This window comes from Nyctereutes procyonoides, unplaced genomic scaffold, assembly GCF_905146905.1.
Source record: "Nyctereutes procyonoides isolate TBG_1078 unplaced genomic scaffold, NYPRO_anot_genome, whole genome shotgun sequence".
NCBI classification, from domain to species: domain Eukaryota; kingdom Metazoa; phylum Chordata; class Mammalia; order Carnivora; family Canidae; genus Nyctereutes; species Nyctereutes procyonoides.
Window position 1 is genome coordinate 57,118,698 of NW_026575049.1, and position 22,776 is coordinate 57,141,473.

The 22,776-nt window shown below is 39.2% G+C and overlaps 2 protein-coding genes across 10 annotated transcripts in view; one reads left to right on the top strand and one right to left on the bottom strand.

The window, feature by feature from the left end:
- CLHC1 (clathrin heavy chain linker domain containing 1) overlaps positions 1-19,960 on the bottom strand; it is a 31,166-nt gene extending 11,206 nt beyond the window's left edge. The window contains exons 1-9 of one of the 9 annotated variants that reach the window (XM_055328731.1): positions 19,901-19,959; positions 13,916-14,172; positions 10,320-10,507; positions 8,654-8,787; positions 6,686-6,887; positions 6,462-6,574; positions 5,611-5,704; positions 3,846-3,952; positions 1,586-1,760 (exon numbers count right to left, since the gene is read on the bottom strand). In XM_055328731.1, the coding sequence (XP_055184706.1) occupies positions 1,586-1,760; positions 3,846-3,952; positions 5,611-5,704; positions 6,462-6,574; positions 6,686-6,887; positions 8,654-8,787; positions 10,320-10,507; positions 13,916-14,092 (1,190 nt within the window). In that variant the 5' untranslated portion in view covers positions 14,093-14,172; positions 19,901-19,959. The other 8 variants (XM_055328732.1, XM_055328736.1, XM_055328737.1 and 5 more) reach the window with 8 other exon arrangements.
- A 351-nt stretch (positions 19,961-20,311) lies between these two features.
- On the top strand, positions 20,312-22,755 carry RPS27A (ribosomal protein S27a). Its single transcript, XM_055328850.1, has 6 exons — positions 20,312-20,368; positions 20,470-20,534; positions 20,967-21,021; positions 21,430-21,515; positions 22,046-22,177; positions 22,561-22,755. Exons 2-6 carry the CDS (start codon positions 20,487-20,489, stop codon positions 22,708-22,710), a joined length of 471 nt encoding a protein of 156 aa, XP_055184825.1. The 5' UTR covers positions 20,312-20,368; positions 20,470-20,486; the 3' UTR covers positions 22,711-22,755.
- The last annotated feature ends 21 nt before the right edge of the window (positions 22,756-22,776 follow it).

Here is a 22,776-nt window from a genome sequence, read left to right on the forward strand (position 1 = left end):
GACAAATGAAAATTGTTAGCGGGTATCAATAATCACAGTTTGATAAAGGCATGGCAACCACAGTCATCCTACCAGACAAGCCATCGAGACCAGGAGAAGTTTCAGAGTAGAATATAAAATGGATGATATAGGAGAAAGATGATTAATAATTAATATGGATGAATCTCAAAATAACTAAGTGAAAGAGCCAGACCAAGAAGAAAAAATAATACATAATGTATAATTCCATTTTTATAAAATTTTAGAAAATGAAACTTCATCTATTGTGACAGAAAGTAGATCAGTCATTACCTGGGGACAGTGGAGGTGGAATAAGGTTAATTATCTCAGTGGTGGTAATAATTTTATGGGTATATACACGTCAAAAGTTGTCAAACTGTACTGATTATTATATGTCAATTATATCTCTACAATGCTGTTTTCCAAAAACTCATAAAACTGTGCATTTGAAATATACATCAATTATTGTATATAACTTATATCTCAATAAAGTTGTAAAAAACAAATTACAGCCCTAGGATCAATTATCATGATAAACACTATAGTACATCCACTAACTCCTCTCTTATAAGATTCCCCCAGAATTATAACCACAGGAGAGGTTGTGCCTAGATGGAGCAAAATTAATGTGACAAGCAAATACATAGGTTTGTGCAAATGGTTGACTAAAATAGATGCTGTTTTAATGTCCTGCTTAGATCCTCCTTCCCCCAGATACTCTGGGTGTGGCTGCCAGTGGCTTCCAAGTCCCTCCTTTCTAAGCAAATTGCCCTTTGCTGATGGGAGCCACCATTATAGGATATTATGCTCCACCCAGGCAGTCCACAGCCCTAAAAGAGAAAAAGATGTACAAAAGGCTGGCCCCTTGCCTCAGGGGGACAGCTCCGTGGTATAGGTTATGGTCTAGAGCTTCTTATAAGTAAGACCAAGGTTAGAACTTGCCTAAGATCACATCCTTTCTTGGCTTCCCAAAAACATACACACTCCTCCCTATTCTGCTTCACTCACTCCCTGATAGGGTTTTGAGAAGCCCTCTCTATCAATCACATACACTCAAATTCCTGTCTGAGTCTTTGGTTCTAGGGAATCTAACCTAAGGGAGCTCTAGTGCAAATATGCCACTCTGTCCTGAAACCAACTCCAAGAAGCCATCTCCTGTCTATCCTTGCTGGTTTGTATGTTCTAAATGTTACCTTGGCCTACATCCATACTGCTTATAAGTTTTCTCCTAGGTTTATCCTTTACATGTACCCATAACCTATTTGGATCCAGGTTCCTGCCTTATCCCTCTGAGTAGCATGATACTGACTAATCCTTTTCTAGCCTTACCAATCAACCTCTATCCACCATTAAGTGGTCATGAATCATGCCGTGAACTGCCATTAATTAACTCCTGATTTGGGCTCTTTGTGACTAGGTCCCATGACTACATGAATGCTTAGTAAATTCTTTCTGACCCATTAATTGCATTAGAGACCTGAGATAAATGTTCAAATAATGTACTAATAAAAAACTATTGAAATCTTGAGAGTAAACAACTTTACTAACCAACTATCAAAGTTGTTAAAAGCTTAACTTTGCTTACCTTTCCTGGGTGACCCAATTGATAACTAAATCTAAACGTTTTTCAGATAATCCACATTTGATTCCTTCCAGGGTTAGTTCTGCATCAATAGGACGTCTACATGCATGACTTGTGCTAAATATGGCTTCAAAAAATAAGAGTAAGGGAAAAGGCTTTCCTCGAATTTTTCCAACAGCTACGGAGAGAAGAAAAGTTTTTTAGTTGAATACTTTAGGTAAGTAATAGTTTACTTTTTCTTACTTCATATTATTATTTTCATCTCTTTGTATTTTCAAATAATTTCAATCTAAAGTTATATATTTATAATTTTTAACTAATGCTTATGGATTAAACATTACATTTTGGATAATGACTAAATATTACATGCTATGTGAAAACAAAGGCAGAAATTGGAGTGATGTGTCTACAAACTAAAGAATGCCAAAAATTGCTGACAGCCATTTAGAAGCTAGGAGAAAAATATGGAAAGTAATCTCCCTCAGAGCCTTCACATGGAAGTTTTAAAAGCTGAAAGAATATATCATCAGCAGACTTTCACTATAAAAAATGTTAAAAGTAATCTTTCAAGCAGAAGGAAAATACCAGAGAGAAATAGGAGTCTACATGAAGAAATGAAGACTGGAAATGGTATATGTTATGAATATAATTATTTAGAAGTATACTGTTTTTATATAATACATCAAGTGTAACATCACCTAATGGTAGAATGTGATAAGTTAAAGACATAATCTATAAACCCTAAAGCAACAACCAAAATAAGGCAACAAGGAGTTATAGCTCATGATCAGCAAAGGAGAAAAATACAATCATGAAAAAATTCAACTAATTCAAAAGAAGGCAGAAAAAGAGGGGAAAAAACAAGGTAACAAGCAAGGGGTAAGAAAGAAAACAAAACTCAACCATGTCAACAATCACATTAAATGTAAGTGATCTTGGGATGCCTGGTGGCTCAGTGTTTGAACATCTGCCTTTGGCCCGGGGTGTGGTTCTGGAGTCCTGGGATCGAGTCCTCAAGGAGCCTGCTTCTCCCTCTGCCTAAGTCTCTGCCTCTCTCTCTTTCTGTATCTCTCATGAATAAATAAATAAAATCTTTAAAAAATAAAATAAATGTAAGTGATCTAAACACTCGAAGTGAAAGGCAAAGATTGTCAGTGTATTAAAAAGTAGGATCCAAGTAAATGTTGCTTAGAAGACACGGACTTTATTTTTTGTTTCAAGTTTTTATTTAAATTCTAGTTAGTTAACATACATAGTAAAATTGGTTTCAGGTATAAGAGTCTGTGATTAATCACTCCCATATAATAACACCCAGTGCTCATCACAAGTGCCCTCCCTAATACCCATCACCCATTTAGCCCATTCCCTGGCCTACCTCCCCTCCATCAACCCTCAGTTTGTTCTCTATAGTTAAGAGTCTCTTATAGTTTGCTTCCCTCTTTTTTTTCCTTTCTCCAATGTTCATCCATTTTGTTTCCTAAATTTCACATAAGTGAAATCATATGGTATTTTTCTTTCTCCAACTGAGTTATTTCACATAGCATAGTACACTCTAGCTCCATCCATGTCATTGCAAATAGCGAGATTTCATTCTTTTTGATGGCTGAGTAATATTCCATTGTAAATACATAGACATAGATATACAGATATACATATAGATAGATATCTTCTTTATTCATTCATCAGTCAATGGACATTTAGGCAAGAAGTCAAAAAAATTACTTACTATGTAATTCCATTATATAAAGTGCTAGGAAATGCAAACTAATCTACAGTGACTGAGAGCAGACTAGCAGTTGCCCCTGATGCTGTGGGAGACAGGGAGATGGGAGGGATAAGGAGGAGTCAGAGAGAGGAATCACTGAGGGCAATGAGGGAACTTTTAGGTGATACAAATGTCACAACTTTTCAAATTGTGTAAATACATGCACTGTGTTGTATGTATGTCAACTTACAGCAATAAAGCTGTTTTAAAAGGAAGTAGAGCAAATTTGACAAAATGTTAACATTTACTAAATCTTGATAGTGAGTACATGGCTGTTGTATATTTCTCCACACATTTTTGTATGCTTGAAATATTTCCACATTTAATTTAGAAAACCTAATCAAATTCCTCAGTGTGACAGCTAAAGAAATGGAGTCATTAGCAGAGATAGGGCTGGAGCCTAGATCTGTAGTCAGCTACTATAATACTCTTTCCATTCCATCAGGCGGAAAAAGCACCATTTGCCTCCATACATAAGATTCATAGAAAAATGCTCACCCTTAAATTTATTCACTGTCCCAATATTTTGAAGAATTCTTCTGGGACTGCGTGCTGCAAAACAAGCTGCCTTTTCATATTCACCAAGCGACATTAATTCATTGAACCTACAGCCATTCCATTTTGTTATACATTATAATAGTACACACAAAAAAGGGAAAGAAAACTGATTAGAAATGTCTGAAGCAGACTAAACACAGTAATATAGGAAAACTCTATCTAGATTTATTCACTCAATAAGATGTTTTTTCACTCTGTGATATTCCAGCATTTTTTTGTATCTGTATTTTTTTAATAAAACTCACGTGACAGAAGACTTTGAACCTTACCCTGTACTTTATTCCTATAGCACTTATTGCAAGACATAGAGAACAAAAGAACTTGAACTGAATTCACAATGAGCTCAGATTTTTTTCTCTGGTATCGTCTAAAGATGAAAAGGGATATGAGGGGAAAGAAGGGCAACCTGCTTAGGGATTCAGCCTAGGGGACACAGTAAGTGAAACACAAAGAATGTGGAATTGGAGATCAAGAGGTATCCTTGGTATTCACGAGCCTATGTTGCTCTGCCAGGCATCAGACACTCCATTAATTATGAGACTAACACAGAAGAAAAAATAATAGTTTGGTTAACTTAAGCCTCTACTCCTCTTCTTAGGGCAAAATGTCTTCAAACCAGCTCTTACCCCATAATTAATAAAACTATGGCAAACAGGATCCCTGGGTGGCGCAGCGGTTTGGCGCCTGCCTTTGGCCCAGGGCGCGATCCTGGAGACCCGGGATCGAATCCCACATCGGGCTCCTGGTGCATGGAGCCTGCTTCTCCCTCTGCCTATGTCTCTGCCTTTCTCTCTGTGACTATCATAAATAAATAAATAAATAAATAAATAAATAAATAAATAAATAAATAATAAATTAATTAAAAAAAAAAACTATGGCAAACAGGATTTACAGTGTTGCAAATGAATTTAAAACCCTAGGGAGAAAAACACCAAAGTAATAAGCAAAACACATAAAACTTTCAACTTCAAGGGTTCTTCTCTCATATCTAAAGCTGGTAGACTTGGAGAGGCACACAGTGTAAGGAAATAGCACAGGCTTTGGTACCACCCCAAAATGACCTTCGCCCCTTCTTTGTACCACATCAGTAAGACAATCCACAATAAAAATTGTTCAACATATAACTAGAAACAATATTGTTCAACATAGAACTAGAAATGTTCCTTACATACTGGCCTCATAGCCTATAAATTAATCTCTTAGAGAACAGTCATAGGTCTTCTTAAGCCTCTATTACACACTATATATAGTAACTTAAATATTAGGAAGAAATATGCCTCTTAATATGACATAGGATGGAAATGATGAGAAAAAATGACTGAATTAGGATGATCTGACTCATGACTCATGAAGATATTCTCAAAAACATTTCATAACACCAGGCAAATGGTTAGGAAATGCAAATATAGATATAAATAAAACTTAAATCAACACTATGAGCCACCTATATCCTCTGAAAAATCTCCCAGACTACCAATCTAATATTTTTTACACAAAGAATGTATTTTCAAAAATTCTAGTTTATTTTCTAATTTGTTTATTAGAGTAAAATTATAAAAATACAAAATCTAGAGACTATAGGCTCATCAAGATGCTAAATAAATGCTGAACACTTAATATTAAACATGTACTTAATATTTAAATAAATATTAAATAAGTGTGATAACATTTTAATAAGAAAAATCAAAGATTTTAAAATATTTGCCTTTCAATGTAGCCAAGCAAAATTTCAGCTTCTTTTGCCTTGCCTGGATCATCTTCAAGCAGTTCCTCAACAATGCCTTGGTCACCTATAATTACTGAAAGCACCATAGAATACTTAAGACTATTGATCAAAAGAAAAAATAATATATATATATATGCTTAATATCAATAACTTAATGTGGGATCCCTGGATGGCTCAGTGGTTTAGTGCCTGCCTTCGGCCCAGAGCGTGATCCTGGAGTCACCAGATTGAGTCCTGCATCAGGCTCCCTGCATGGAGCCTGGTTCTTCCTCTGCCTGTGTCTCTGCCTCAATCTCTCTCTGTGTGTCTCTCATGAATAAATAAAAATCTTAAAAAAAAATAACTTAATGCTATGATTTCTAACAGCACTAACCTCCTTCTAAACTGAGTAGCCTCCCCATCTGTGTCTCCCTTATTTTCAGGAACATTTTTAGGTATTCTCTCTTTGGCTTCCCACATTTACTATTTACCAATTTTTTTTTTAAGATTTTATTTTTTAATTCATGAGAGACACAGAGAGAGGCACAGACACGGGCAGAGGAAGAAGCAGGTTCCATGCAGGGAGTCCGACGTGGGACTCAATCCTGGGACTCCAGGATCACGCCCTGGGCCTAAGGGAGGCGCTCAACTATTGAGCCACCCAGGTGTCCCTACTATTTACCTGTTAGCTGTTGAAGGAAGAAGCTCATAGGATAATAGAAACCTAACAGAAGTAGTGCACTTTTTTATTTCTTTAAACTCAGGCTAGGAAAATCCTTATTCTTTAGCTTTCCGGGGGAAAAATGATGTTTTCCATTATTTGTTGTAGTTAAAAAATATAGATAAATTACCATGTAAACTTTTTGTTTTCTGAATTTCCTCCACAAGGTCTTGAAATGAGCTGCTCATATCAGATTTTACCCATGAAGTAACTGCATTTGAAATAATTTGCAGTCTTTGATGACTACAAAGATTAAAAAAAATCAACAATTTACTGAATCTAAAATCAAATAGTGGAATAATAGAATAAACACAAATAAAAGCTTTGAACTTAAAAAATATACAATTTTCATACCGAAACTGTAATTCTTTGTTCATATTTTCAGCTAAATCTCTCCGTTTTAATGTCACAATCATTTCCTCATCTAAGTCTGCCTTCCTTTGAACTGGAACATATTTTTTCAACATAATCCGTTTAATTTCAATATATTTATCCTCAAGATGTTTCAGGTATTTAGTGAGAGCATCTAAATTGACGGATTCTTGAAGAGTCATGCCTACAGGGAAAAGGGAACAAATCAAAAGTGAAACCGTGTGGGGGACTCATCCTCAATGGCAAGTCCTAGCAAAATAGAACATAGTTTGTAATGTTAAGAAATAAATAAGACATGCATGAACTTGTAACTTACTGAACATAAAGGGAATTAGCACACAATTTTAAATGCATAGCAGTTTTAAACATATCATCAATGAAGGCTGATTGTCCAAACCTTAGCATCTTAAAGGTTTTTTTTAAAGCTTTTTATTTTACTTTTAAGAGAGAGAGTGTGCTCACACAGCTGGGGGGGCAGGGGTGTAGAGGGAGAGAAAAAAATCTTAAGCAGGCTCTACGACCAGTGTGGAGCCCAGTGAGGGGTTTGATCTCACCACCCTAAGATCAGGATCTGCGATGAAATCAAGAGTCCCATCCTTAACTGACTGAGCCACCCTGGCTTCCCTGCATCTTAAGAAGTTTTAATGACCTCACTGTCCGGCCTTGCAAATCTCCAAGTATCACTGTTACTCAACACTGCTAAGAGCTTCTGCCTAACAATTCAGGATTTTTGTCCAAAGATTTCTCTCTAACCAAATCTTCCATTAATCTACTACAACAAACACTGGGGTAATCTGTTTATTCTCTCCAATGCAACGTTTATAAAACCTGACAAACCCTCAGCCCTCTCTCCCTCATCACCCCCTGTATTCATCATTCATAACAGTCCACTCACACACACTTGAAATGATTCCCTTATACAGGCCAACTCTTGCCTTTAAAGGCATACCTCAAAATTCTCTCCCAGAAACCTCCCTGGATTAATCATACTCAATTTGTAATCATTTCCTTACCCTGAATCCATTTTATCAATTTGACTTATTCTCTACTTATTCATATGTACCTTATTTGTAGTTTGAGAATCATTTATTTTATATTTGAAAGTGAATCGAGTCCCTGCTCCCACCAAATGCAGGATGATCATCCAACCTCAGGTGAAATCCTCTGGTATGGAACAGTTCATTATCTTCAAGACGTAGCTTCTTCTATTAAAACTAAAACTGACTTCCTAAAATTTCCACCTACTGGTTCTGCCTCTGGATAAACACTGGTTGAAATCCTTAAAAGTTCTGAATACAGTTAGCTATTCTCAAAGTCTCCCTTTTCTCCAGGACGAATATTTGTAATTCTTCTATCCATGCATCAAAAAAAACCTCTCAACATCCTGACAAATTCCAGGATATACTCCCAATTTCTTAAAATGTGGCTTAGGTGAAGATAAAGAACCAGTAAATGCTGACATCAATGTGAATCAAAAATATTCACTAGAACTTAATACACTACAATTTTTTTTGTATATTATACCAGGGAGTCTCAAAATTTAGAATCACCTGAAGGCCTTGCTAAAACACTATTGAGTTCCACCCCACCAACACCCCAAATCCCATCCCTGGAGTTTCTGACACAATAAGTCTGCAGTGGGGCCAAAGAGTTGCATTTCCAAGAGATTTAAGGGTAATTTTGACATTGATGCAGGAACCAAATTTTAATAGCTACTCCTATACACTTTACGTAATCCAGCCAGTCTGGAACTCTTAGTTTTTCAGGGTTGTTGAAGTTTCTCATTCCCTTATAGTTGTCTGCAGCCCAGGCTAACATTGTTTGTAAAGTCTGACTAAAATCCTGGTACACTTGTAAACATATACATTGTAGCACATATATCATAATTCGTATGATAGATAATAACTGAAAACAGTTGGAATTTCAAACGCTTTAAACAAAATACAGTACCTGGAATAGGTTTTGAAGGATCTTTGGAGAAAGTATGGTATTTTACTTCTTTTGTGTCATACTCTGCCCTAAGTTGTTTCATTTTGTCTATTTGCAGTTGAATCTTTGAGGAATCATTTTCAATAACATTCATTCTGAAAAACAGAAAGGCTTTCTTATGTTTCTTTCAACTAGTTATTTAATCATAAGATTTAAAGTAAAACAGATTAAATCATTACTTTATTTTGGCTAATTATCATTTTGAAGCATTATGGACTTGAGTGTAAGTTTACAAAACGATGCCCATAAAAAGTTAACTAACCTCACAAGTGAACAGAGCTGAATCAGTAATATCTCACACTACCAATTCGTAACCTTACTGGAAATTTGTATGTGTTATGTTAAACATAATAATCTGGCCACAAAGTACTGTATCTATTCCCTATAGTTGAAAATTACCTTTGCAGCTACAGTTATTTTTGTAATTATATTAGCTTTCTGTGGCTGCTTTAACAAATTGCCAACAACTTATTGGTAGCTTAAAACAACAGAAATTTTTTCTCCTACAGTTCCAGAGATCAGAAATCCAAAATCAGTATCACGGGCCAAAATCAAAGGGCTATGCTTTCTCTTAGAAACTCTAGGGAAAAATCCATTCCTTGCCTCTTCCAGCTGCTGGGGGCTGCTGGCCTTCTAGGACATCACTTCAATCTGCCTGCATAACCACACTGCCTTCTCTCCTTCTTCCTGTCCACACTCCTTCTGCCTCTCTTTTATAAGAACACTTGTGATTGTATTCAAGGCCCATGTGAATTATCCAGGATAATTTTCATGTATCAAGATCCTTAATGTAGTTTTTTTCCAAATAAAGTAGCAATTCCAGGTTCCCAGGATTAGGAACTAATAACAACTTTGAGGCCATTATTCAGCCTCCTATAGTAATTATGTGGGGTTTTTAAAATTTTATTTTATTTATTTGAGAGAGAGAGAGAGCACACGAGTGGGTGGAGGGGGGGGAGGCTGAGAAGAGGGAGTAGACTCCCTGCTGAGAGCCCCCCCTCCCCAACGAAGTGGAGCTCCATCCCAGAACCCTGAGATCATGACCTGAACCAAAGGCAGACACTTAACCAACTGACCCACCTAGATGCCCCTCCTATCCTAATTTTGATCCTAGAGCTGGAGGAAGGATAGCACCTCTTTGAGATAAAACTATTTTATTCCAGAATTGGGGATCTTGAAGACCAAAAGGTGGATATAAATTTCTTTAAGCATTATTTGAAGTTCACTATCTAGTTTATCACTAATATGTTGGTCCAGGGAGGAAATAACAGATTAAAATAAACTAGACATATAAATGTCAACGTTTTTGGCAAATTAAAAAAAAAGTCTGTCAGTAGAGAACTGCTGCCCACATCTGATTACTATACAGAGTTCCTGGTAACTATAGATGCCTCAGAGTAAGAGCCTGTAGTATTTATGAAAGAGGGACTGCAGAAATAAAATACCATTTGACTTTCATCCAAATAAACTTATGCTTGTGAAAGAGCATGTTAAAAGTAAACAAATTTTGGGGGCGGCTGGGTGGCTCAGTTAGTTAAGTGTCTGACTCTTGACTTTGGCTACATCATATCTTAGGGTTGTGGAATTGAGCCCTGTGTCCTTTTGGGCTACTTACTAATATACTTACTTTGCCACAAGTTGGATTGTTCTTTTCCTGTGATACACCAATGCTGTGGGCTCTGCTGCCAAAGCTTTAAGTTTTCCATGAAGACAAAATGCAGTTCTTTGGCTTTCCTTCATTGTCTCAATAATGGCATCATATTCTTTTTTGATTGAAGTAAGAACGGATTTGTATGCAGTGACATACTCTATTACCTGAAATATGATTTTTCTGCCTATGGTACTGAATTTTTTTTCTGGAAAACTATGGAACAAAAGCCTTGCAAACAGCATTATTGTAGATTCTTTTTTTTTTTAAGATTTATTTATTTATTTATTTATTTATTTATTTATGAGAGAGAGAGAGAGAGAGGCAGAGACACAAGAGGAAGGAGGAGCAGGCTCCATGTGGGGAGCCCGATGTGGGACTTGATCCCGGGACTCCAGGATTGCGCCCTGGGCCAAAGGCAGGCGATAAACCGCTGAGCCACCCAGGGATCCCTGATTATTTCTTAAATAAGACATGACAGGCAGTTAGAAGCCTTAAATTTTAATACCCAGGGTATTAAAGACAATATTCACAGAATATGCACCTTGCGAATTATTACAATACCGTGAGCTTAAATATTTTTGCTCTACTTAGTATGAAAACATATATTATACGTCAGTTAAAACCAATACCAGTTCTAATTATCTCAATTATAGATCTTTTAAATATAATTGCCTACCATTCCTTACTATCTCCAAATCTAGTCTTAGACGTTGTCATTCAGACCTTAAAATCTTGGATTCTCTTCACCTGTTTTTCTAACCTATCAGCTCCTACTAGCCAATCAATACTCTCAATTCCCCACTTGCATTTCTATTGCTAAGATGTCAAGTACAACTATAGAAAACCTACTACATATTCATGGTTTCCAATGGTATGTATAAGTAGAATATCTCTAGAAGGATAAAAAAGAAAATAGAAATATGGGAGCCTGCAGAGAAGCAAAGAGGAAGCAGGATTTGAGATGAAAAGGACATGATTTTACACTGTATATTCTTCTCTTTCTTTCTTCCTATCTTCTAGATATATGACCCATGCAAAAATAATTGACATTTAAATAAGTTAAAAAACAAAAAATAATCAAGAATTTATTGTTTCCAAGTTCTGCTCACGAGGATTTTATTTTTTAAATGATTTTATTTATTTCTTCGTGAGAGGCACAGAGAGAGAGGCAGAGACCGGCAGAGGGGGAAGCAGGCTCCCTCCCCGTGGAAAGCCCAATGCAGGACTCAATCCTGAGACTCCAGGATCACTCTCTGGGCGGAAGGGAGGTGCTCAACCACTGAGCCACCCAAGTGTCCTGCTCTTAGTGTTTTAAAATGAAATTCCAGGGTTTTATGTATCTCTGTTTTTAGAATTAATGGATTAAAAGAGTTAACTAAGAATGGAAATAAATAGAGAAGAAGATGGAGAATTCATGAAGCAGTTAATCTATTATTTTTAATAATCTGTTTTTGGGAGTAAAGTCAGGCCAAGATAGATCATTAAAGAAATAATTTCCAAGTGGGAAGAGTTCTACACAGAGAGCTAGAGACTTTGAATCTTCTCTGCCATCATTTTTGTGATCCCAGGAGAAGGGGAAAAAATAACATTACTGTGCCATCACTGGCTTCATACACTGTTTAATATAATTTTTAATAAATTCAGGGTAAAAGTCCAGGGGTCTGAGGGAGATGAGGAAAAGCAGTCATTCCTCAGCTCCTACATATGGACATAGACTATTTGTACATGTTACCAGAAACAACACAAAAACCAGCCATTTCCAGATGACAGTTGCCTCCATAATTCGCCCATTTCTGTAGAAGCTCACTCTTCCAAGTTTTGGTCTTCCTCACTTACTAAGTCTGGCTCTTTCTATAACCTACCCTCAATACTTGTTATAGGAGTCTCAGGTCCTCCTTGCTTTGATTCAGGCACAGTTCACCAGGTAAAATCCTCTATTTCTGATTCTAAGCAGAATTTGTTGTTTTCTGATTCCAAGTACTCAGAGATGCAAGTTATACTTTCATCTTTGTCCAAGAAGGAAGGAAGATTAGAGAAGGCAGTCATTAATAGTTTATTAACAATCAAATGTGCTGGAATAACATGAAAATGGAAAGACAGATTATCTTAAAAAAAACCAGAAGTTTCTCTAAATGTCAAATTATTTCTATTTCAGACATCCTCTCAGTCCTGAAGAATAGGATTCTTTACAAGGCACAAAGGTATAACTTATAATTGTACAATGGACAGTCTACATGGAAATCTTGGGGGGTAGGGAGAAAAGGTCTATAGATGTTAAATGTTCTTTTACTTAATTCCATGTCTTTTCTCTAAGAATTAAATTAACCAACACCACCTCCAACATGACTTCACTAAAACTATAATACTAACTTAAAGCAGACAAGTCTTCATGTAAGAAAACTTCTGACAAGTGTCAGCATTTGGACACGCAAAGAAAAGCACGTCACAGCTATGGTAACTTTCCTCTGCTGATTTCATGTAAGTACAATCTTAGGATGATTCTTGATATTTATGAAACCCATTCAAAATATTGCCTTTAAACATTCATCCAATATATTCCTTAGTACCTCAAACACCAAAAGCAGTATCACTTATCATAGTAACATAAAAAAAAAAAGAAGCTAACCTGCCAATGTACCAATTTTAAATGATAGTGCCTCTACAGGATTTAAAAGACTGTTTCTTTATTTTATACTTTTATGGATACTCAAACATTATCTTAATTCCACTTGCAGGTATAGATCACTACTTTGTGCTCACCTTTCCTTAGAGTTTTTAATTAGAGTAGAAAGAAGACTTATAGTGTGTCTTGTTTTAAAATTAAACAAAAGACTTAGTTCCTATTTTGCCTATAACTGTATTACTCAGATACCAAGAATCTACAGAATTCTCAAGATAAATAATTATTTCTTCTGGGTAAGGAGGAAAGGATGCTGATTATTTTGCAGCCAGGGCATCTTCTAAGTTAAAAAAAAGTAAGGTTAAAAAAAAAATAGGAGCAAAGGGGAAATGCAATTGTTTATAAAGAAAAACAAGTGTTTCTAAAACCCTAAAAAGCAAAATCAAATGTTATATAAAACCATAATATTTTCTAAACTCAATCTATTTCCAGTGTTCAGTCCAGTCAAACCTCTTGTTTACTGGACCTCTAACTCACAAAGAGTTCCAATTTAATATGCTAGATCATATCCAAGCCAAGACTTTAATATCACAAGCAAACCCAAAACAACAACCAACAGGTTCCTGCTTTGCAGCCCAAGTCCTAATAAATCAGATATTTTTAGATAAAAGGCCAAAATGATGTTAGGAGACACAACTAACTTGTTGCTCAAAAACTGATAGTCTGCACTCAAGCTAAAACAACTGAAACATTCATTAACTACCTAGTGGCAGAAATCCAGCACTGTATTTTCCCCATTCATCCCTTCCCAATACACTGGATGAACATCTCAAAATTGACAAAAGAAGTGTAGTCAAACAAGCAGTGATGTTACTAAGGCAGGAATTTTAATTGTCAAGATAGACTATTTCTACCCCATGAAATCTCCATCATCTTAAAAGCATTATGATACCTTATCAAAAACATTTCGATAAATGATGTAATATTCATCAGCAGGTCCTTCCTCATTACAGCCCACTCTTTCCATTTCTGTAATTATGTATCTTTGTATACTTTCCAAAAATTCCTTGTCACTTCTACCAATGATAGGAGGAAGAACTGCATGTTTATTTATTTCTTGGACAAACATATGTCACAATCTGAACACTTGTTCACCAGAGTAGAGTTGTCTTGACTGGCTTTTGCAACAAAGCCAAAACTTTGGTAAGCCTGAAAGAAAAAAAGACCATCAATTGATCTGAAGCTTAAAATAAACTAAGTCATTTCTAATAAATTTAAAATAAATTAAAATTGGCCTAAAATGTATATTTGCCTTGGGAAAAAAGTTCCCATGAATCTGAGATAAATATTTCAACCTATGAATTAAAAGGTCTAATCTATTCTACTGCCAAGTGCTATACTTCCGGGATAGAAATACCAAACACCACTTAATAAAGAGCTCTTTTCTTAGTAACCAGGCCTATGTGTTATGTCATTGGATAGTTTCTTATGTTTAATTCGATACTTTTTAACAGATGGTTGCCATTTTGTTTGTTTCACATGAGAGAACCAGTTTGAAAGCCTCCTCATGATACAAACAAGGTCAAATACTTCTCTACCAGTGTGCTCAGTTGGCCCAACCATAGTCATGATAGCTACAAACAATTCATTATTATGATAAACTTTATTAGAATTCTTATCTTCAATATAAACATACTAATTAAAAAGTAAGAAGTCAGAACTTCTGCTAAAATACATCCATCAATGATATCAGAATAACAAACAGTCCTCCTCTAGTACAGTTTCAAGCAGCTACATTCCATTGCTCTTTAAGAAAAATTAGTTGGATAAAGAAGTTGATTCCTAAAAACTACTCATATTAACTTCAAACAGATCTCATGGCTTGTTGAAAAATGTCTGGCAAGGCAAAACATTTTAACTCTTCTCATCTTCTCCCCCACCCATGCACATTCAGGTGTAAAATTTAGAAAATATAAACCAAAGAAAATTAATGAAAAACTAAAATCATCCAGAATCATCCATCCAAACATGATTATTTAATATTTTGGTATATTTCCTTCCAGATTTTATGATTATAAAAATTAGGATCACTCCCTATATTCAGCTTTGTATCCTCATGTTTTTCACTTAATATTAAAAGCACTTTTTCATGTTGCTGAATAGTTTTCAAAAACATGACTTCTAATTATGTAGTATTTTATAGTACGCTATACCATACTTCACTTAATCACTCCCCCAAGTTACCTGGAGGGTATTATGCTAAGTGAAATAAGGCAATGGGAAAAGGACAAACATTATATGGTCTCATTCATTTGGGGAATATAAAAATTAGTGAACGGGAATAAAGGGAAAGGAGAGAAAATGAGTGAAAATATCAGTGAGGGTGACAAACATGAGAGACACCTAACTCTGGGAAATGAACAAGGGGTAGCGGAAGGGGAAGTGGGCGGGGGGTTGGGGTGACTGGGTGATGAGCACTGGGTGTTATGCTATATGTTGGCAAATTGAACTCCCAATAAAAAAATTTTTTAAAAAATCATTCCCCCACATTTAGACATTTCCACTATAATAAATAATGCCGTGATAGATAAATATCTAAATCAATTACACCATGTTGTAGCGATATCATTGAAATCTGGTTATCTAAAATGGCATATATGGCCTATAAATCTTGCCCACAGGTCATATGCAGGAGGAGGGAGCCAATTTCAAAATTTAAAAGAACTAATTTATATTGATGAACTGGATAATGAAAAACCAATTTATAAATGAACATAAAGTAGTTCCAATAAGGTGATAACCCATAAATGGATCAACAGTTTTCCCAAGTGAGAAATCAATTTCTTTATTCATTCATTCAACCAATATTTATTGTTTACTATGTGCCACCATTGTTTTGTAGCTAGAGATTCAGTAATAAATAAGATAAAGTTTTTGGCTCTTTGGAGCTTACAATCTAGTAGGGGAAACAGACAATAAATAAACAATGTAATTTCAGATTGTAAAAGATAAAGAGTCAAAGGAGGAAGGAATGGGAGTGACCACTGGGGAATTAGTGATTACATCTGAATACCAGTGGCCTATTAACCTTAGGATAAAATCCAAATTCCTTTACCAATGAATACCCTATAGGAACAGGCAGTCCCTTTCTCTGTCCAAATCTAGCCTTTCCATGCCCTGCCCTCCTCGTAACCCCCAACCCCACTTTCATGACTTTGCTGAGAGTCTTGGTATAATTCTCTCTCCACCTCTGTATTCTGTCCCTCCACCCTCAACACTCCCTGCCCCAACCAAGATAACCTTTGTACTACCACTCTCATTTCCTTGTCTCTTATGCATTTTTCAGATTTTAGGTTACACAGTTCCAGGAAAGCTGCCCTGAATTCCCTTAAACGTGGTCATCTACTACATTCTCCCATGGTACTGCGCGCTTCCTCTACCATGGTTGGTATTATCACTCAGCCACTCTGTAATAGACACTTTCTGTTTACATTCTCTATCTCTCCCAGTAGGCAGGAACCAAAATTTTCTCATTCCCCATCATCCTTCCCTACCTATATGCATTCCAGTGCACAGTACAGCTTCTAGCAGAATAGGTACCAAAAAATGCTCAATAATCAATAATCACTGAGCAATAGTCTGGTCTGCTCAGAAGACATCACTTGTACCCTCAAATCAGAACACAGCTGAAGTGACTGTTTCTCAAAATCTACAAAATGCCCCAAGTCACATAAATCAACTCAGATTACCTTTCACTCATTTATTCATACTAGATACATAGGGATACAGAGAAAGCAAGTCACAAAGATTCCCAGTCAGGTCTATTGGGTCTAGTTAAATTAGCAATTGTTATAGAGCAGAGAGGGTAGTGTGACAGAGGTGGGCACAAGGGGCTCCAATGCCCAGAGGGGCATCTCACTAATTTGTGGGAGAGGGCAGGGAAACATCAGGAAAAACATCTAATGGAACAACACCTAGGGCAATGCTTATGTTGCACTGTATTTATGTATTCAATGAATTGGGAGGGAGGGGGGCCATCTACCATGTCTGCCACTAAGCCCCACACTAGAGATACAGCATCAAATAAAACAAAGTCCCTAACCTCCCAGAGGTTACATTCAGAGACCGACAACACCCAGAAATGCAGAAGACACATGGGGCTAAGTTGTATAAATATATGAAAGAAGGAATGGGGACTAGAAAGAAGGTGGGAGCATGCTATTTTATACGAGGTGTTAGGTTGGGAAAGAGGAAAGCCCTCACCGATACGGTGACATTTCAGAAACCTGAAAAACATAGTTTGAATATTCCTGGGAGGAGTGGTTGATGCACACAGAGCAGCAAGTCCAAAGACCTCAAAGCAGCAGAGCACCTCTGGCAAACAGCAAGAAGGCCAAAGGAGCTAGAAGGGAATGAGAAAGGGCCAAAAGAGATAAGATCAGAGGTAGCTGCCAGAACACGTAGGACATAAGGCCTTGAAGGCAGGACCATTACCAGCCCCCCATGGGGCATTTTTGTACAGGTTAGAAAAAGGTGTCCCCTTCACTAGAGGAACAATGGGCTGGAACATGGCCTTGTCATTCCAGTGCTGAAGCAACAGCCTTATAGAAATTTATGCTTTGCTCTCAGTGACATGGGAAGGTGTTGGAGTGATATGGACACAAGAGTGACAGCTGACATACATTTTCAAAGAATTCTTCTTGTTGCTTTATGAAGACAAGGGTCAAAGCTGGAAGAACTGTTAGGGAGCTACTGCAATAATGTGGGCAAAAGATAATGGTGGCTTGAATCAGGGTGATAACAGTTGAGGTGATGAGAAGTGTTTTGGGTATTGAAAATAAAGCCAAGAAGAATTTGCTGTGCATAAGAGGGGGTATGTGGATATGAGAGAGCAGTCAAGGATGACCACAAAGTGTTTGGCCTTAGCAATGAGAAGATGGGCATTGCCATTTGCAGAGATGGGAAGAGCAATTCATGAGATCAGAACTTTGCCTATGAGAGGTGTTGAGTAGTCGGCTGTATATGTAAAGGTGGGGTTCTAGTGAGTGGTCTGAGTGAGAGAGAAGTTTATCAGTCACAGGCATACAAATGGTATTTAAAAGTTATGAGCCAGGGCAGCTCGGGTGGCTCAGCAGGTTAGCGCCGCCTTCAGCCCAGGGCCTGATCCTCGAGGCCCACGATCAAGTCCCACGTCTGGCTCCCTGCATGGAGCCTGCTTCTCCCTCTGCCTGTGTCTCTGCCTGTCTCTCTCTCTCTCTCTCTCTCTCTCTCTGTGTGTGTGTGTCTCATGAATAAGTAAATAATATCTTTAAAAAAAAAAAGTTATGAGCCAGATGGGGCAGTTAGTTAAGCTCAAGTCTTGATCTGAGTCATGAGTTTAAGCTCCACAATGGGCTCCACACTGGGCATGGACCCTATTAAAAGTAAAATTAAAAAATAAATAAAATAGAGTTATGAGACAGAATGTAAGTGACCTGAGAAATGTCAAGAAGCAAAGGTCCAAAGACTAGGCCTGGGAGGTGGGGAGGAGCACTCCAAAGTTTAGAGGTTGGGTAGATCAAGAGCAAAATAGCCTGGAAAAGAGTGTGCAAGGAAGTAGAAATAAGAGAGGTATCCAGGAAGTCAGGTGAAAAAAGTGTTTCAGAGAGAAAAGTAATCAACTCTGTCAAATGCCGACGGATCGAGTAAGATTAAACAACCAGTGAGTTTAGCAACATGGCAGTGATGAGTGACCATAAGAGCTATTCTACCAAGAAATGGATTTTTCAGAAGCGCTAAAGCATGAGAAAGGTAAGCTAGCAACTCCAATTAGCTCAGTGATTAAAGTGCAAAGCAGGTGGGATCCCTGGGTGGCGCAGCGGTTTAGCTCCTGCCTTTGGCCTAGGGCGCGATCCTGGAGACCCGGGATCGAGTCCCACGTCGGGCTCCCGGTGCATGGAGCCTGCTTCTCCCTCTGCCTGTGTCTCTGCCTCTCTCTCTCTCTCTCTCTCTCTCTCTCTCTCTCTCTCTGACTATCATAAATAAATAAAAATTAAAAAAATAATAATAATAATAAAGTGCAAAGCGGGTAACGAGTCTGACAGATTAGGCTGTAAGGGAGACGGAGGGGGAGAATCATACTGAAGAATCTGGATTTGATCCTGAAGATGAAGTAGAATAATGACATAACCATCTTTACTTCATACAATATTTTGGAGGCAAGAGTGAGGATGGGTTAGGAAAGGAGAAAGAATGAAGCCAAGTTAGAAGTTAACTCTTCCCCCCCCCCCCAAAAAAAAAGAAGTTAACTCTTCCAAGGGGAAAATTAAGGAGGGCCTGAATTTGGGGCTGGGGATGCAGAGGAGAAGGCACAGAGAACTAAACCGAGAAAACATCAGGAAGGTACATTAGAAAAGATGCCGGGTTTGTGCAGAGGAGAAAGGACAGGAGAGGGTTTAACTTCCTTCTAAATGGCAAGAACCCTACACACACTCCCAAAAATCTTCCTTCAGAACCACTCCCCACGTTCCGACTTGGAAATTCTCCAACTAAACAGTCATTCTGGAGGTTTCTGTCTCATGCGGCTTCATTTAAAATTGGAAAACTCCTGAGATTTTCAACATATTAAAACTGTTTCACACTAAGGAGTCCTACACCAGGCCCTGAACCTTCCTCAGACTAGGACAGGTTTGGGGGGTTGAAGACGGGGAGGAGCTACAGGACAGGAAAAGATGAACCCAAGGTTCTGAAGGTCCTACCCATCCTTGTCAGGCCGAGCTGGCCACGGGGATTCCCTTCCCTCGGAGGCCGAGGCGTCCTCACGGTCTCCGCGTGTGAGTGAACGACACCTTCGTTCCCCGACCCTTGTCCCGCCTCTTAACTTTTCCTCCCAGTCATTTCCGGCCCGTTTCCACCTTCCCTAAACCATCACTCCAGCTGGCCTGTCCACCCTCCTCACCTGAGCCCCTCTCTCCAAACACTGACTCCAGGGCTTGGAGATGGTAACTAGGGAACCGGAGGGGGGGAACTGCATCCTGGGACAAGTAGTCCTAGAGAAAAGAAAGCAGTGGGAAACTACAATTCCCAGAAGACACTTCCTTTTCCTCCACGAGGCCCCCCCTCCACGCCACCCCTCCTTTTAAAGACCCTTTTAGCCACGTGGCTTGTATGGGAAAAGCCTTTTAAAGCTATTCGTCGTTTGTTTAAACCCACTATTTCGAGGGCATTCCGAAGGTGAAAGCGAGAAACAAGTCCAGGATAGAGAGGAGGAAGGAGTTTCATTCCCCAGGCAGGCACGTGGCTAGACAGCCGCCGTGGCAGCAGTCCGGCGTTCGGCGTGGTCGCCTAGGAGGTGGGGCCTCCGGCGGGGGCGCCAGGAAACCCCGTGGGCCGGCGCGTAGCTTTCCTTTCCGATCGGCCATCTGCGGTGAGTGTGTGCTCTTGGGCCTGTCTCCCGCCGGCGGCCTACCCCGTGCCCTCCTCTGCGTCCCCAGGCCTGACCCTACTCTTCCTCTTTCTCCGCCTCAGGTGGAACCGCCGCCAAGATGCAGATTTTCGTGAAGACCCTTACGGGGAAGACCATCACTCTCGAGGTAGGGGCCAGGTGGCGTGAGGACGCCGAGGCCGGAATCGGGCCTGAAGTGGAGTCAGGGGCCCGGGCGGCCTCCCGCCGTCCAGTGTGTTTATGAGCCTGGGTGCTGAGGGCGGGTTGCCGGTGCCTGAAGTGTGGGCTCGCACCTCTCCCGTGGAGGCGGCCAAAGCCGGGGCCCGCGGTGGGGGAGGGGCGCTCCCTGCGGACGGCGCGAGCGCGTGTGGTGCGGCCCGGTGGGCTCTGGCCCCGGGCCCGGGTTCAGGAAGTGCCCGCCCGCAGCGGGCCCGGGGCGGCCGCCCGCCGGGGTGACTGGCCTGCTCCGCCGCGTGGGCTTGGCCCGCCCCCGACCGGGCTCTGGGCTAACTAGCAAATGGGAGTGGGCGTTTGTTGCAGTTTCTGTGTTATCGATGCGTTTGCATTTTTAAACTCCTAGGTTGAGCCCTCGGATACGATAGAAAATGTAAAGGCCAAGATTCAGGATAAGGAAGGCAAGTAGTGTTTTCTGGCTTAAGAGGAATCCGGCTCTGCGGGCGCCCGCTTACCTACCGCGCTTACCTGCTGGCGGGGTGGGAAGAGGCGGGTGGGCCGACGGAAGTGCTTTTGAAACGATGTTTGTGAGCATGGGGCCAACCAGGGATGCTCTTGGCCTGTGGATTTGGGGAGCTGTTTCATTCTCTAGGCCTGTTACATCTGTAAGACGAAGGCGATGTTAACATGTATGACGTTTTGTCCTGGGGTTTAAATAAGGCCAATTGTGCAAGCATTTAAAATCCCGCCGCCTAGCGTAGAGTAAGAACTCCGTGACGGCTGTTAATACCCTTTGATTAAGGATTATTTATAATAATCGTAGGCAGATGCGCGCCTTCTGATGTGACTTGATCTTTGTTGTTTATTAGGAATCCCTCCTGATCAGCAGAGACTGATATTTGCTGGCAAGCAACTGGAGGATGGCCGTACTTTGTCTGACTACAACATTCAAAAGGTCTGTTTGGAGGGAAGAGCAGTCCTTTATTTTTATTGTTTTTATTTATTTTTTTTAAGATTTTTATTTATTCATGAGAGAGAGACACGCAGGCTCCACGCAGGGAGCCCAACGTGGGACTCCATCCCGAGTCTCCAGGACCACGCCCTGGGCTGAAGGCTGCGCTAAACCGCTGAGCCCCCCGGGCGTCCCAAAAGCAGTCCTTTAAATGTAAATCTTAGTTTGTGACTTTTGACCAACACATAATTGGGGGAGAACAACATAAGATTAGCAACAGATTGCCAGGTAACTCTCCTGCAGTAACACTTCAGAAACACTGCTATAGTTTTTCCTCTTCTGGATTTTGTATACTGTGTCCTGTGGTGTGCCTGAATGTGTTCCTTAATCTCCCTATAAACCGGTAGATAACTTGAAAACCTGCTTATCTGTGATGTTGTGTACTTATCGCTGTGTGATGCTAGTTGCTCCTTACTTAGTGGAATATGAGCATTAGTTACTCTAAAGCCTATTTCATCCTCTTCCTTTAATAGGAGTCCACTCTTCATCTTGTGTTGAGACTTCGTGGTGGTGCTAAGAAAAGGAAGAAGAAGTCTTACACCACTCCCAAGAAGAATAAGCATAAGAGAAAGAAGGTTAAGCTGGCCGTCCTGAAATACTACAAGGTGAGCCAACTTCATAAAAATGTTTTTATCTGTAAACTGATTTTGTTTACATTGCTAGTTTCAAGCTTTCTACAAAAGTTTTGTTTGGTATAGTTTCATATGGTAGGTTCACTTTTAGCTACTTGTTCCAAACTAAAATTCTGGTGAAGTCAGATGTAGGGTTTAGGTCTTGGCTCTGTCCACCACCTGCAAGGCTGGACTTCAGTGGGCTCTGAACTGTTTTGTTGTAGTAATTACTGGTGAGGATTTGGAGTGCTTTGGTTTTTAAGTACAAAAGACCACCACTGTTTCGTGATTTTAAAGGGAATATTTTGATGAGCCAGTTAACTTAGACTTCAGAATATGTTGTGAAATTATCTTAACAGCAGATTTCCACTTTTTAGGTGGACGAGAATGGCAAAATCAGTCGCCTTCGTCGAGAGTGCCCTTCAGATGAATGTGGTGCTGGAGTTTTTATGGCTAGCCACTTCGACAGACATTATTGTGGCAAATGTTGTCTGACCTATTGCTTCAACAAACCAGAAGACAAGTAATTGTATATGGATTGATAATAAAAGAAGTGAACTGATAACATTTAATTGTTGAGTTTTGTTCTAGTG